Source organism: Trachurus japonicus, chromosome 1 (genome assembly GCF_045865225.1).
Source record: "Trachurus japonicus isolate A0001 chromosome 1, Traja_1.0".
NCBI classification, from domain to species: domain Eukaryota; kingdom Metazoa; phylum Chordata; class Actinopteri; order Carangiformes; family Carangidae; genus Trachurus; species Trachurus japonicus.
Genome location: NC_140907.1, coordinates 18479362 through 18496179, shown reverse-complemented (window position 1 = coordinate 18496179; position 16818 = coordinate 18479362). Strand labels below are relative to the sequence as shown.

The following is a 16818-nucleotide window of genomic DNA, read 5'->3' as shown; positions in this document are numbered from 1 at the left end:
GTGAGTAGTGCATAATGTAGACTTGTGCATTGCTGTTGTTGTTGCTGTTTCGGGTTGTGTTTAAAACCCTGTTCTGTCCAAGCACTTGTTGGGTCATTTCATTTTATTTTCACATATACACATGGAATAGTAAGACATTTCAGGAAATATGCTTCTTTTCTATGCAGAGAGTTAGATAAGAAGACCGATACCACTCTCATGTTTGTACAGTAAACATGAAGCCATAGCCTACAGCGAATTAGCTTAGTACAGCATAAAGCCTGAAAGCATGAGGAAACAGCTAGCCTGACTCAGACTAAAGGTTCCAAAATCTGCCTATGCACATTGAATTTCTCATCCACCTCTCAGCAAGAAAGCGAGTAAGCATATTTCCCGAAATGTAGAGCTATCCGATGATAAAGGCGAAGCGCATATCTTCCTTAATTCCTTTCTTGTTACTATAAAATTCAGTGTAGAAGCACGACTGCAGCGGAGGGATTGTGAAGTAGAAGAATATACCTGATTTGTCCAGCTCAGCCTACTAAACCCTCATATTAGCTTTGGCTGAACTCTGTAATGCATTTGATACAGAATGACGACTGCGAGTTTTTTCCAGTGTCAAGTGAGGAGGAGAGAGTTTCATGCCTAGTATGTACATGAGGACTGATTACAGTGACTTATAACCTTTACTATATATGCTCATGAGTAGAGTCAGGTATGCTAAAAAAAAGAGAAGATAGAAAAATAGACAGACACCATAAATACAAACAAAATCAAACATGTCAAAATGATTGAAAATGTCTAGAAAAGACTTGAAAATTAGCAGTAATTTAATATCTATAGGTCAACTGTGGGAACAGTGTCTACTAATGTGAGGAGAGCAGAGTTCATTAATGCATGAAACATATGTTTAACACGTGCAACGAGCCCTGTACCAAAAAGACTTTAATGCACACCTGTTCATTAGAGGCTGTGTGTTTCATTGCATTTCATTATGTGTCATTCTTAACATGAATGAAGAAGCTGGTTAAAGTAGTAGAAGAATACAACAGTTTTCTTTATTTTGCAGTGAACAACCTACTTTTTTAAGGGAGGCTGCCAAAAAAACCAGAGGGGATAATCCTCTCATATCTCCATGGACCAGCCTCCCATGTTATGAATTATTATTCACATTGAATCTTCTGTGGTAATTCGAGCATAGTTTGGTTGCTTCTGCACAAAATATATTTTTGTTTTGCTATCATTGTTGATGAATGTTGCCGTCAAATGGTGTTTTGTTATTGTGGAAATTGGAATTACCCCGTCTGAGCTGCCTCGGAGCCGTATGTAAAATGCGATTTGGCATAGCTCAAGCTGAGATGTCCCCTGGGCTTTCACCTCAGCCTCTCACACGCTGCTGGTCAAATAGAGGCTTTGTTTGGCCGCCTCTCTCGATTGATTCCTCCTTTTCTTCCAGTTTACCTTTTCTTTTCTTGTGAGGACAGGCACACCATTGTATGAGCAGCAGGTATTTTGGAGGATAAATGCTGATTGGCTTATAGAAAGAATGACCTTTAAAAATGCAGTAAACATCGAACTGAGCCTGTGACTGGTGACAAAACGTTGTCTGGTAACATTTCATGAGTTGAATCTATGTTAAATACCTGTGGACGCTCAGATTTTAAAGAAATGTTCTTTCTCAAAGAGGCTGTGCCTTAGCTGCGACCATTTTCTGAAATTCTTTTACTTTTTCCCCATCCCAAAGTATTTTAGCATTTTTTACCTTATTGTTTTGGTTTTTACGACCTGTAATTTAACTGTTTGACTTCTTCCACCAAATTAATCTTCAGCTACAGCAAGTACCTGCTTTGAGAAAAAGCCCTGATAAACTATATTTTACCTGCCCTGTGCCAAAAGCCAGCACACAGCTGAAAATCACATATTTTCTTCCAGAGCTGGAGGAGAGCGAGAATGAGAGAGAGTGAATGTTGGACTTACATTTGTCCAAGATATGACTCCAGCTGAATGATAATGCTGCCCTGTGTCTGCTGAATGTGTGAATAAGTAACATGTTCATCCATAACAAATGAGGTGGGAGGCCAATGTGGTGTTTACAGCTTGGTGCAGGAGCCACGAAAAAGTGAATTCATGCAGGTTTTGCTGTTGGTTACAGAATCAGATCAGCTGCAGAATAATACTCAGTGTATTTACTGGACAGTGGTTTCCAACCTTTGCAGCTAGTGGAGCCTTAAGAAAATGAGCACGGAGTTGTGCGCAGTCAAGTGTTTTTAGTTTGTTTTTTTTTGCATTCTGATGCAACTGTTATTTCATGAAAATAAGGCAACAATGAAAGAAAAGTTGAATACTTTTCACATTAACTTGGTTTAATGTGATCTTGTGAATCTAAATCTTGTGATCTCTCAGCTTTATCTGTCTCTCCTCCTGCTCCCTGACCACTAGCTACAAGAGATGACGGTGTAAACAGTATTCTGCTCAGTTCCTGAGGCTCCTGGCTCAGTACCGGTTAAAATAGTTCCAAGTTGTGTCAGTTTTACTTCTCAGCAAAAAGAAGGACTGAAGGCACAGTTTATATCAAGAAAAATGACATTTTTAGCACCGATGGCAAACTTGAGTTTCTGTGCCACCACCTTGCTTTCTATCAATTCCTCCTCCTCTTCCTGTTCCTTCTCCACCTTCTTCCCTCCATCCTTCACTCGCTCTGATTCCGGCTCTGCAGTGACAGCCCCAAGCCCATCTCATGCATCAGCTGTCAGGCCAGGATTCGTCACTAGTGGTGGTGGCGAGGGAGGAGTCAAGAGAAGTGAGATATCTCACTGCCTGAACATCTTGACTTGGAATTTATGCTGATGATGACTCCCTTTGCCCTCTAGCGATCCTTCTGTTGCCTCTTCGCCGGAGCGTATACTCCTCTGACATCGGCATGATTATGATCTTGCTGTGGTCTACTCTCTCTCTCTCTCTCTCTCTCTCTCTCTCTCTCTCTCTCTCTCTCTCTCTCTCTCTCTCTCTCTCTCTCTCTCTCTCCCTCTTTCTCTCACTCTCCTTCACTGGCTCCCTGTCCCAACTCATCTTCAAAAGACTTCTGGGTCAAACTTATCTTAAACAAAAGATTTTGCCAACTCTCTATCTCCCTTTTGTTTCTGCCATTCAGCAAGGGTTATTGTCACAGCAGGGCAGAAGATAATAAATTCATGGATTAATTCATTTGATCTCAGAAATAATGAATGTTCTGACCCAGTTTGAGAGGTAAAATGTATTTGAGGATCTCTCTTTTAGAAATCTTGTTTTTACAGTTGCGCATGCAGAGAAATGGCTCCATTTCTTTACAGTAGTGCGCCAGTGTTTCAGAGCTCGACTGGAATCTGATTTGTTATACATGATTTAAATATAATGTCTCTTTCCTCTCTGCCCAGTCCTTAAGCTATAAGCAAATTGCTACTGGCTGTAGTTACATTTTTAGATTAGATTAGATTTAGATTTTATTGTCCTTTTCAGGATGATTTTTTCCACCTTCCATACATCCTCGAGAAATACATTTTTACAAACATGACATCAAAGGGCCACAGACATGTATCCTCAACCTTACTTGTACATACATTCCTGCATTTACATACTCACAAAAACCTGCACCCTACATATATACTGTACATATGTATTATAACTGGAAGACATGAGAGCATAGCAATCATCTGATCTAGCACTGAGAAATAATAATGAAATTGGCCAATTCTCTTATGTCAAACTGCTCTTTTAAGTTTAATTGTCCTGAGGTTGGACGCAACCTGAAGAGTGTTTTTTTTTTCTGTTTTTCTCAGCATCTTGCAGCCAGATATGGGGAAAAAGTCCAAGTACAAGACTACAGTGAAGAAAAAGACTCTCAACCCGGAATTCAATGAGGTAAAAGTGCCTTTCGCTCCACAAATAACCACAAGACACCTGGAAGCTTCTTTAATTTGTCTAGTGAGCATGCAATGACTTCCTGTCGTGTAATTAACCACACCTTTTCAAATTTGACATCTCCTTGAAAGTGTTCCTGGCATCAATCTGCATGTTTCCAGTAAAAGATGCACCAATCTAGTTCATTTCAACTCTTGTGTTTATGAATCATTGATATAAATATGCTCTTGTGTGCCACCTGCACAGGAGTTTTCATACGAAGTAACCCTGGACCAGCTGGCAAAGAAAACCCTGGAGATCTCTGTGTGGGACTACGACTTGGGAATGAGCAACGACTTCATAGGTAGGCTGTTAGAGACTGTGATGTGGTGGGGAGGGGTGCGCGAGGGAAGCAGCCGCACCGGCAAAGCAGATGACTATACCGGAGTGCTTGAATGAAAGCAATGCAATTGCAGAAAACATTAAAACCAGGCCAAGTGTGGGCGGAGAGAGGAGTAAAAAAAAAATGCAGAGAGACGAGGGGTAATTATGAGGCTTGAGGAGAATGATTGAGCGAGCAAAGGAGAGTTTCAGAGAGCAGGAAAGGAAATGGAAAGGCTTTAGAAATCAAAAAGGAACACATTTGGTCTGGATCCCCATCCTTCATGGTCTTGGCACATCAGATCGCTGCTGCTTCGTCAGGCTGCTAAACAGCTTTGGCATGGCCTGCTGTGTATATCACGGCAATGGGAGCTTAGGGAGTGATGGGTAACTGGTGGGGATTCGCAGTGAGAATGGATTACCACCCTGTGAGCTTGGAGACCTTCAGATCAAAGTGTTGTTCCTCTGTCTATGTCTATGTGTGTGTGTGTGTGTGTGTGTGTGTGTGTGTGTGTGTGTGTGTGTGTGTGTGCTTGCTGTGCTCAGATGTGTGTGTGTGTGTGTGTGTGTGGGTGTGTGTGTGTGTGTGTGTGTGAGACAGTGGATGGGTGGGTTAGTGGAAGACGCCCGGTGTTTAGATAAGCCCAGTGAGTTATTAGCCCTGCTGGGAGAAAAGGCCATGTCTAACATAGAGCACCAGATAACAGCCATTCCCTTGACCATTATCATATAACAGGTCTGGCTACAGCGCCCTCACAGTTATGTTAATTGAGGCTGGGAGAAAAATGACACCGAGACAAAAAAGAATGGAGAAAGCGAGTTGATAAAGGGGCCGAGCAAGTGCCATGCCACTGCGCTAGTGTGAGAGTGAGAGCAATAACAACTGGGTTAATAGGCTTAACAGAAGATATAGAGGATGTCAGACGGTAAAAGGTGAGATTTCAAAGATACATGGAGGGAAAAACTGAACAATGAGAGGAAAAAATGAGAGGGCAAAAGTACACAAGAAAACACAGGCGATAAATCAAGTGGATAACTTGAGAGAGCAATCGATACACGAGGAGAGAGGAGGAATTTCATCCTCACCCCTGAACCAGATTTAAGTGTCTGGTTTTGAGTTGTGTTTCACATCTACAAATCGGCAAAACTATAAAAGATAAAACAGAAATCGTAAAACGTGACACACTGTACTGTAGATCGTCAAAATCAAGTGTCCAGTAAGGATGAAGCAATCGGATATGTCATATCTTATTAGTGCCAGTACTGATCTTAATAAGCACATCAGGTATCGGCCATGCTGTGATTGATCCACATTAGTCGCAGATTCTTCGTCAATGTCATCATGAAAATCAGTGATTGAGCTGTAAGTTACATACTGTATATTCATTTAGTCCCTCGGCTTTTAGCCGCACAGCAATCCCTGGCCTCATGTTACCTTCAATCTGCACTGTTTCTGATCAGTTCCAAGCAGATTCATACCTCTCCGCATAGAATATATATTGGGTATCTTTTCAGGAGACAGCCCAAGTGCAGGCGCTGGATTTGGCATCAAAATGGAAGAGAAGAAGTTGGCTCCATCTTTGTTGTTGGGCGAGTCAAAGTCAAGTTTTGTGCCAAGAAACACAAATCTCATTCTGAGTCTCAATCCAAGTCTAAGGACATTGAGGGAAAGTCGTTAGGCTTAGTGAAAAAACTGCAAGTCATTTACAGGTCCGTCAGGTTTCACTAAGACAGACACTAATTTGAAAGCTGCATCTTTAGTTATGTTTTTAACGGGTTTCATATCAGCGGATTATCTTAAAGCAAAGGTGTTCAAGGACTATCAGTCCAATTATCACAAAATGTGAGGAATTCCGTTTGAAAGAAAAGTTCAAATCCTGCACAACATTTGTCTGCCCCCCGACCCCCCGATCCCCGCCCATTTCCAAAAGTAGGAGGGAAGTGTGGGAGAGCGGATGCTGCCCCATGATCTTACAGGAACAGATGCCTCCAGGTTGAATGCTCTGCTTGACACTTGTCTCACCACAACTTATGTGTCTGCTGGTCGGCTTGAAGGAGACAGATGTGCAGCAGAGGCCGACAGAGAACAGGGTGGAAAACCTGTGCGAGTGCTGATGCACATCTGGTTGCCAGCACGTCAGCCTCGCCCCTCGTCTGTGTCATCACCTCCGGCTCCGGCTCCGGCTCCGGCTCCGGCTCCGGCTCCGGCTCCGGCTCCGGCTCCGTCATCCTTCCTCTGCGTCACGTCGCGAGCAGGATGGCTGACCGTTCGTTTGTCACCAGCAACCCTCAGGGCTGCGCTCCATTGATCTCTGTTCGGAGGAGGTGACAAAGTGTTGTGCGTGATTATCCTATCGAAACTCTGTCAACAGGTTCAGACCGAGCTGTGTGTCTTGTGTTTGAGAGGAAGGAGAGGGGAGGATGTGAGAGGCTGGAGGGCGGCTCGTCACCTCCCAGCGGCAGCTTCTCGGGCAGCGTTCACTCCTGAGCTCAGATGAGTTGCAGATCAACAATCTAGTCTGGTTTGCTTGCGGCTGTCATTTTCCAAGGCGCTGTTAGGAGCCAGCATTGCCAAAATACCGTGTTTAAAACTTCACGCTCCATTAACTGTGCAATCAGAGCCGAGGGAATGGCTTTGTAATAACCTCGGTGCAAACAACTGCCTGCATCTCTCTGTCTTCCAGCCTGCTGCTCCACCAACGCCTCCATCACCTCCACTCACTTTCACCTGAGTCATTTCCTGCCTCTGTGCATATTTATCCCCCCCATTATATTCAGTGGCCGTGCTCTTTCAATAAATCTTTTGCTGTCTAAATCTCTCTCCCTCGTAATTCCCCAGCTACCTGTCTATCTCTCTTTTTCTCTCTGCCTGGAGGAAATCATCTTCACCGTCTGTGGATTTCCTCCTTTGCTCTCACGTCTGTCTGCCTGTCAATTAATGATTATTTTATTGGTGTGAATGTTGATGTACATTTCTGCTAAAGTCCAATATCCCATCATTGGATTTTATATTCGATTTTAAAGAGAATGCAACATGTCTGCCTGTTCCCTTATCTGTTATATTTATATTCTGATACCACTGAATATATTTATTCAGTGTCTGTACTTGCAGTGTTCACTGGGGACTCTTTGTTACATTTCAGACATCGATGAGTTGTTCTAAAAAAGCTCTGAGAAGCATTGTACTTTACATTACCTCCTGAGCAACAGGCAGCAGACAGACACAATGAGTGACTGGCTGAAAAAGTAAAAAAGAAAAAAAGAAAAGGCAATACACAACTTCACTTTTTCTTCTTTTCCATTCCATTAATCATCTCACAACCCTTCAGATTTATCTTGTGACCCTTATAAAAGGAGCAAACAACCGAACTGTGAATAAAGTAGGTAAAATTAGTTCCACACAGCAGTGAAATACTGCATGTAACTGATGCATCAGTCTGAACTATTTATGAATCCCATAGATAATAAAACATCAGTCACAGGGAAGTTTTTCTGAAGCACTTGTTTGTGTTTTCACGTCACTTCATTGATACTTCTACTGAAGTAAAGGATCTGAGCACTTCCTCCACCACTGGTCCTTCGTTCTGTCATGTGCCTTCACCTCCTGACCCTTCGTCTCTGTTTCCTCCCTCTGGTTTCAGGTGGAGTGGAGCTGGGCATCAATGCCACCGGTCAGAGACTCAGACACTGGTTCGAATGTCTCAAAAACAAAGGGAAGAAAGTGGAGTACTGGCACACGCTCACACAGCAAGGAGCCCCGAGCAGTGACAAGCCGGACTAGATCACACAAGACATTCATGCATACACACACATGTATACACACGCACACACACACTAACACACACATTTGTCTCACTGAGCGATGGTTGGAAATGGAGACCAAGTGATGCAGTAATAAGAGCGAAGGATAAAACATGCAATAATAATAATGTTGAAGATGAAATCCGTCATATAATGCCAACAATTGCAGCACCAAGTATTAGTATATGATATTCATACTAATATTAGTGATGGTAATTAGGTGTAATCTGAATACTTTTTTTTTAAAGGTGAACCAAATTGTGACAATGTCCTCATTAAAGTGTTGACGTAACAAAACAATACTCACAAAATTGTGCTTTAGACCTTACTGTATTGTGGAAGTTGCTCATATTCTGTCATTGAAATCTACACCTGATAAAGAGATTTGAGATTAATGTACTCAAAATTCATCCATTGAAAGGGGCCGACACTACGTGTGCACCCTAGTGACTCATAATGTGGTATTTAGTTGCAGGAGTGGCGATTGTTCAGAGAAGTCTCTATGTTAGTGGTTGTTGATCTGATGCAAAACGACACACCGTATTATAAAGCACAAAATGATCCATTCGGTGGATTTGTACCTTTACTGTTTCAGTGTTCTTGTTCTAATGTCTTTTCATTGACTCTCGGTGACAGTGGCTCTCTATACACCTTCACACCAGACATTAACGTGTCGCCATATGTGTGTGCGTGAGGGCTATATGAGAATATGAGTGCCTACATCCACTGTCTGTGCAGTGTGTGTCTATCTGTGTTCACATCACGCCCCCGTTCAAGACGTCTCCGTCCAACTTCAGAAGCACAGAGGTGTGAAGAAATGGTAACAAAGGACAAGACACACACACAGGAGAGGAATCTCCCTCCTCCTCCTCCTCCTTCTCCTCCTCCTCCTCCACCACCACAGACCTCAGTGGTGCCAGTACTCCTGGAGGCTGGAGGACACTGACGAGCTGTCAGTTGTGTGTGCCAGACCTTTACCATCTCTCCCTCCCATTGCCAGACAGTCACAGAGCAACTTGAAGAATGGAATACGTCCAGCTACGTAACCTTTGACTGCACTTTTCTGATGAAAGGTTGAAGTTGTCCATGCCAGTGCAGAGCAGATATTGCTTTTGGAGGCACTGTTTGTTCCTTTGCTTCCCTTCAGCTTTATGAACCAGATTTCAACAGGATCTAAGCGAGTTTACCTCAGTGGCTCCAGCTCTACTCCAGCAGAGTCACAGATGATGTAACATTTTCTTCTTGCAGGGCAATCTCATACCAGCAATGTATTAATTTGAAAATTCCGGCATTCGATTGGTCCTGCTATCCTATCTCTCCCCCTAATCCACCTTTACTCACCCTCAGAGGCCCATGTGAAAAAAAAACTGTAATCTACATCACCAATCAGAGGGAGTTATTTCTGTGATCATTCATTCAGTTAGTTCTGACCTATTGGATAGCAGATCTAGAGGCATATATTAAATAATGTGAGCACGAGACAGGGCTAGTGGGACTACTGTGCCCATGTGTGTGAGACATGATTGCCTGCTGAGATAAACTGTGTTAGTAGAAATCCAGGCATAGAGAACGGAGCCCCTCTATGATTTAACCTCAGGAGATAAAATGAGATTACACCTCGTATGGAAACACATTTGGCAGTAAGGGACAGGGGATAATCACAGACCAAGATCCAAGACATTGAGAAGCTGCGCCAGACTGCACACTTATTAACCTACATGTGTGTAATGTGCCTTCATGCACAGATCTGCATTTTGATGGTGTGTACGGGCTAGCTTGTTGCTGAGTTGTCTAAATGCCTGCCAGGATATCAAATATACTCCCTCAGTTCATCTGTCACTCCTGCTCTGGCCATACACCGGTTCACGAAAGCATACCCACAGTCAGTCAGTGGCCTCCGGGAGTTTTCTAACTGTTGAATCGATCCGGCTGCTCATATTCTTGGTGTCCTTCGACAACCTTGTGAATGTCTCATCATTGACTGCAAAAAATGGATCCTTCAGTGGTGAATTAGGTTTAGAAAAAAAAGGGCTTGGGCATTATATAAAAGCTTGGGACTAAACTATGTATTGTTACAGTAATCTAAAACCATTTTTAGTTAAACCTTAAATGACTTTAACATGAAGGGTTGGGTGAGGATAATAGTGGGTTTATTCTGTACTTTCTCTATGCACATCCAAACTCCCAGCAAGTCGGCAGTGAGATAATCAAACCAAAACAACAACATGAACCTGTTATCCAAGCATCAAAGATGCACTACTGGGAACACTTAGTTTGGGGATCGTCTGGATGGAAGTGACCTATGACTTCACGTTTCTGACTGGATCTGTTGGCTTTGTTTACAGTCACTCAATTTTCTGACTCATGTCTATTATTGACCCCCGCTTAGCTTGTGTAATCATTTTATCTGCAATACGGCTGCATGTTTAGCAATCATCAGCTTGTATAATAGAGTGCAACTTTAGCTGATCGTTCTGGATGCTGATGTGTTTACAGTCTCTGCCATCAGTGTGTATTTGTTTGTGAATACGATGATTCAGGGTATTTTTTTGCTCAGTTTCTGTGCTTTACTAAGCGACATGACTTTAAAAAAAAAAAGAGAGAGAAAAAAACAACAACAAACAAAACCTGTACTGTCACAGATTTTGACACTTGTCTTCCTTAAATTGATATCAGTGGTGATCATGCAGGAGGGCTGAGATGGGAGCGGGATGGGGATTCACTGCTGCAGTCCCTGTGTATTCACTGTCAATGTCAATCACACAGTATGGCTGCCATCCTGTGGTTGGTTTGTGTAACTACTTCGCAAAAATAAATCGAAGCTGTTTCAGTGCTCAATCTGTCTTCCTTTCATTCACAAGTGACTCACACTGTGCTCACACCTTTAAAAACACATGACACACAGGCATTGTTGTGCACACGTGTTTATTCATCATTGTGTTTGGAATCAATTCACAATATGTCTCTGTAAGGCTGGGCTAGATTGATACTCAATCTGCATTGTTATGAAAAATTGGCTGAAAAAAGCATAGACACATAATGAAATGACTTGTATTTGTCTTATATGAGACACCTTCTCTTTACTATATCTTTCTTTCTCTCCTGCTCATGTGCTTTGTTGCATTTCCCTCCCTCTCACCAACTCTTCCTCTTTGTCTCGCTCATGGGTCGGTCACTCGGCCAATGAAGAGGGGCACTTTGGCCCCGTCACTCCACAGCAGCAGGATGAAAGGCCTCAAGGCAGAGAAGGAAGGGAAGGAGCGAGAGAACGACATGGCGGTGACGGCACCGGCCTCTACTCCTTTTTCAGTCAGCTTGAGTAAGGCCCTGTGTCTGACTTCGCCAAGGACCATCATGTTGGCCGAGTTGAGGCCACACAGGTTGGGCTCCTCGAAGAGGGATGACAGTCCTGTGTGGGTCAGAAGGAAATAAGCAGGAAGCAAAGAAAAGTGAGTGGATTTCACACAGGGAAATCGAAGAGCAGATGGGGAGACATTTTAGTAAATGTCTTCTGGCTGCCACATAAAGTGATACTGAGAGGCACGGGTGTTAATGAGCAGAGTGTGAGTATGACAGTCAGAAAAACACATTAAAGTTGATCAGCAAACCTAATTTCTTCATCAGTATGCTCATGTCTGGTTGGTCGTCCAGCTTGATTTGGGGCAGAGTAACCTCGATATACTGAGGGGCTACTGTTTGGATTTCCTCTATCATCCGACGCACAGCTGTGTCTGTCATCTTCTCCTCCACCTGCTGCAGGTCAGTCACTGTGTTGGAGCGCGGCAGCAGGACGTAAAGGCTGCTGTCGCCTGTAAGAGGAAACCTCGCCACCTGTTGGTTAAAAGAGTTTTTTTTAAAAGAAGAAAAAGGTGTTTTTAATGTTTGATACTGTACAAATCTGCAATACTTAATAAAATAAATATAGGATGAAAATATATGAGAAAATTTTGTGTCTCAATTTGGAAGGTATTAATGCTCTAGATTTTGGAGCTATCGTCTCCATAATGCTTTGAGAGCTGGACAGATGGGGAATAGTTAGGCCTATCAGTGGGCAACAGCTACAGCAGATGCTTCAGCATTAAAGGTATGCTGGATTATCTGTTAGCCATTTCTGTTTGAAGTATACCTATAAATGCAAGATCAGACAACTGTTCCTGTATTACTTTGACACTAAAGACACATATAAAAATATTATGATTCTCACGTAAGCTCTGCTGTTTAGAGGAGTAGCTCTTTCTGTGATGTTTTAAGCTTATAGATTAATTAAGATGGACATCAGAGATGATTATATCATCAGAAAATGTTAATCACACCAAGCAAGACATGTCTGTTTCATGTTGTATAGTCAGATTGCACTGAGTTATGCCTCTTAAAAGGAGCAGCCTGCAAGCGTTGATGCAATTTGCTGTAATCAGGGTCAAAGGGTTTTAAAGGATCTTAATTATCTTTCATTCAGTGCTGTGTCTTCGCCTGGTGTGTGTGTCTCACTGCAGCTGTATGCAGTAGGTGGCTGGGTGGGTGACTCAGTTAGGTGTTGCCGTGTTAATTTGTTACCTGTGCCTTTAGCTCAACCACATACGTCATGGCCGCCATGTATTTCCGGTGGTAGAGGAGTGGCACTGTCACCATATCACCATCAAGTTTTGTGAAAAGGCCCTTCTTTTGTTTCGGATCAAAGTTGATCTTCCATTTACCTGACACACACACATATAGGCTACAGTTTTTTTTGGTTTCTATTACTTCAACATGCACACACTCACATTTATGCACGGACACTTCACTGACCATTGAAGGAGACGGCGTTGAGCAGGATCATTTGTGTATCCGGTGAAACATAATCAACTAACTTTGTGATTTTATTCTGGGTTTTATTGGCCACCCAGCTGTTGATCATCTGTGTGTTGCCCTCACTGTTGTTCATCAGCAGCCTGGTGGGCTCTGCCTCATAGAACTGAACAGACTGGTTAGTAAAGGACTCGGTCAGATTTAAATCTAGGGAGAAAAACAAAACAAAGATACCATTATGAGCCACAAAGATAAAGATCCATTTAGTATTTGTAAGCACTCAAATCTCTACATCTTCCTCTCTGATTGCATTTTTCTTGGCTATTTTGTGACGTTAATACAGTACTTGGGTCATAGTAGATCTGAGAAGCCATCTGCAGGGAGCCAGCCAGCTTCTCTCTCAGCTTCTTCATCTGGAAGTGAACACAGTGGAAGTCGTGAGGCACACACACTGCTCTCTCAATGGCTTTGCGAGTTTTGTCCCTGGCACCTAAAGGTAATAACAAAGTGGAGACATAATACAGACAGACATATACTTTAGAGTGGTATAGAAAGTTGCAAGGTGAAAAATAAGTTGAGAAAAACCACTGTGACAAAGAGAGAGAAAAAAAAGTTACATAAACAATTTCTTTCTCTTCTCCACAGAAAACTAAACATAGAAAGAAAAGAAAAGAACATAATGTTTTTTTAGGCTGAAGAGTCTTCAATGTCAACAAATGCCATGAAAATGAACTATATGTTAGGGTTCTATCCACATGCTTATGTTCCTGGCGGAGATCTAAAACAAAAAGTATCTAAAAAATAAAAAATAAATTAAAAGGTTTAATTGTAGGTGATTGTAAAATCATGTTTTGTGTGCAAATTATCTTTAGCTGTGTTTAATTGCACTAGTGAGTAACAGGACAGAGTACATGGGATGAACTCAGTAAGTAAAGCAGAATCATCAAATCTTCCTTCCCCTTTTTCATACCTAGCAACAAATGTGAGAGCGCCCCACTGATGCTGATGGGAGAGATGAGCAGGTTGCTTGAAGGATATGACTCTCGGAGGTATGCATAGAGCTTCATGGAAAAGTCTGTCATGGACTCTTGCAACATGGGTGCATCTGTTCGGCTGTTCTCATCCAGGCATGGCTCCCACGCTCTGGGAAACCCATCGCAGGAGAAAGGAGGTTTGGTTGGAATAACTGAAAGAAAGTTAATGAGATGGTTAAAACAGGTGTCAGTATTTACTTTGGTTTTGAATTGTGATTTTACTGTATGTTCAGACTTTTTTTTAAAATTAAAGTGAGTACTCATCAGGAGCTCCGCTGGTTTGACATTTACTACAAGGACTGAGCTAGGGTTTCAAATTACAAGGATTAAAGTAGCATGTAGAAAAAGTTTCCAGACCTACTTTCAACAATGATTTGTATTGTGCTGAGCCTCTGCCCAGCTGGAGTTTCACAATAGTAAGTCCCAGAGTCCTCAGTGACAGCCTCTTTGATCAGGATGGTCTGATCCTGGTCCATTGGATAGAGCAGGCTTATTCTCTCGGCTGTTTCGTCTTCGGGATGCAGTGGCATCCTCCCAATACCGGTGTCCGACTTTTTGAACCAGAGAGCGTTTCCTGTGACTTCGCTGCTGGGTGGGAGACTGCATGGTAGGTACACATCAGAACCTTGGTTTACTTTAATGGCAATATCAAGTAGTTCTGTAGAGAGAGAGAGAGAGAGAGAGAAAAGACACAAATGAGTCCGCTGCTTTTGAATTCAAGCCTCTTTGATTATTTCTTCATTATGTCCATTTTCAACTTCCCCAAATCAAAATACACAATGTACACAAGATAAATAGAAGTGTATATCTCACCAATAACTACGATGTTGTATGTTCTTATTGTCTCACTGTTGCCCTCCTTCACCACACAAGTGTACTCGCCGTTGTTCGCATGACTTACAGGGAATATGGACAGATACAAACCATCCCTTTTAACACTGACTGAATCAGACGGCTCCTCACTAATATCCTTGCCTGAATGAAAAAAAAAAGGAATCAAATTGTAAAAAAAAAAAAAAAAAAAAGTTTAGATTTTGCAATCCAGACAGAATGGTTGGGACAGAAATGTAATAAAACCATTGAAGATCCAGGTGATGGTGTATCCAGCGGAGTCAGGTTGGGCTAAAGGACATGGCAGCTCCAGACTGGAACCAGATATCACTCGCAGATGTGAGCATGATGAAAACTGAACAGAAATGAAATGTCAAACATCTGATAAAAAAAAGTGTTGGATCCAACAGTCAAGGAGGCTTCTTGTCATATTGGTAAACATACTGCCTGAGGTATGAAGAGAAAATTTGACAATTCTCAGGAAAGTTTACCTCAAAAATGAGCTGCAGCGATAGGAAGAGTAAAGCCTGCAGTCTCATCTGCAGTAGAGCACAGAGCAGAGGGAATTAAATAAGATGAGCAAGTTTGCAAATGAGGATTTCAAAATTAATATGGCACCAAGCCGGAAGAAAGATCAATATGTGGCGCAACCTGTGAAACAGAGATATTCTACTATTCTACTATTCTACTAACTATTCAAACTCTGATCACTTAACTTACATTGATTATAAGTACAGGTTTGCAGGGATTTACTTCATACAAGCCTCAGGAGGTAGATGAGAGTTGTTTGTAACAATATTGCATGATGTAATGTAGATAACATTTCTTAAGTTCAGCGATCAAACAGAAAAATGGTGGATAAACATCAAATAACTCACATCTCTTCAGTTTCCAAATTGGTCCAAATTCAGTAACAGCACCTGCTCTTTTTAACAATAATGTCTCTGCTACATCCAAACACTGTTCACTCGATCCACCTCGATCCGACCGTCTGCTCCCGTAAACTGCACCAACAAAGACCAGTCTCTCATTGTTGATTTAGAGATGTTTGTGTTTGCATAATGCAGGTCTTCTGACTTTTTGGAAACCATGTGATTTCACAAGTTGGCAAAAGATACAAAGTGGGATGAAACTGGTGGTTCACTTTGCTGTCATTCTATGTATTTATGCATTGCAAAGATATATTATTCTATCCGTGCTTAAATCTGGGTTATATATCAATACCTACTCAATCTTATTAACAAGTGCAATGTTATTGTGGGGGGAGGCTTTGCAGTTTCACTCATGTTCTGGCTTGTTATCAATTTGCATAAAAAATATTTCTGTCCTGAAGTGTTTTACTTAATTTGATGTTGTACAAGATGATAAACACAGGCATGGACATTGTGGATTGAAGTGAAGTGAGTTGTTGCTAATTAGAAGAAAATAGCGTTGCTGCATTTGTGACAAAACACATAATTAAGTGTCAAAGGAAATGAGCCATTGTGACAAAATTAAACATTTGATGAAAACATTTCATTAATTAGGGCATTTTAAGTGGAGTGAATTATCCTTATTATAATCACAAATCAGAGGTACTTTATCCAGTATACCGGGAAGTATAATTTTAGCCCACTTTTGTCAGTGCTTTCATTTTTGAGTAAAAGCTTCTTTCCCATATCCTCCTATGTGACCTATGTGTGAGATAAATTTAAACAGAATAATATGGTTAGCTGACATGTAGTCAGAATGTATCATGATCTGTCAGATCAGTAAATAACTATTGTTGTGTTGGGTTAAATGTACTTATCATCAATAGTAAACTATGACTATAACTACGGTTTAGTATTAAATTAATCTAGTCGTGGGTAGAGTAACAATATTGGGAGAGCTTTCCACTGGCTAAAAATCCACTTTTAGGTCCACTCCCAACGTGGGACAACAACAAACTGACAACTCATAGGCCTATACTCCAAATCATATATTCACATACAGCCAGGTAATGTGGGTCTGACTTATGGACCAGGATGTTTCAGTATCTGCACTGCACATACATACCTATCCCTGTCCTCACTTTATACCTGAGGAAATATGAAATAATTTACATAATAATTGTTGACGAAAAATAAATCTAATATAGCCTACGATTCAT

The 16818-nt window shown here is 41.7% G+C and overlaps 2 protein-coding genes across 3 annotated transcripts in view; one reads left to right on the top strand and one right to left on the bottom strand.

Annotated features, from left to right (window-relative positions):
- doc2g (double C2-like domains, gamma) overlaps window positions 1–10867 on the top strand; it is a 32221-nt gene extending 21354 nt beyond the window's left edge. For both annotated transcript variants that reach the window (XM_085778354.1, XM_085778345.1), the window contains 3 exons: window positions 3795–3876; window positions 4123–4219; window positions 7878–10867. In XM_085778354.1, the coding sequence (XP_085634480.1) occupies window positions 3795–3876; window positions 4123–4219; window positions 7878–8017 (319 nt within the window). In that variant the 3' untranslated portion in view covers window positions 8018–10867. The remainder of the gene's footprint in view (window positions 1–3794; window positions 3877–4122; window positions 4220–7877) is intronic.
- Window positions 10868–10943: 76 nt separating this feature from the next.
- On the bottom strand, window positions 10944–15680 carry serping1 (serpin peptidase inhibitor, clade G (C1 inhibitor), member 1). The gene is made up of 11 exons (XM_085778333.1): window positions 15566–15680; window positions 15179–15226; window positions 14934–15042; window positions 14670–14831; window positions 14218–14514; window positions 13793–14008; window positions 13169–13312; window positions 12823–13029; window positions 12592–12731; window positions 11646–11868; window positions 10944–11446 (listed from the first exon to the last, which is right to left on the bottom strand). Exons 2-11 carry the CDS (start codon window positions 15224–15226, stop codon window positions 11199–11201), a joined length of 1794 nt encoding a protein of 597 aa, XP_085634459.1. The 5' UTR covers window positions 15566–15680; the 3' UTR covers window positions 10944–11198.
- Window positions 15681–16818: the final 1138 nt, after the last annotated feature.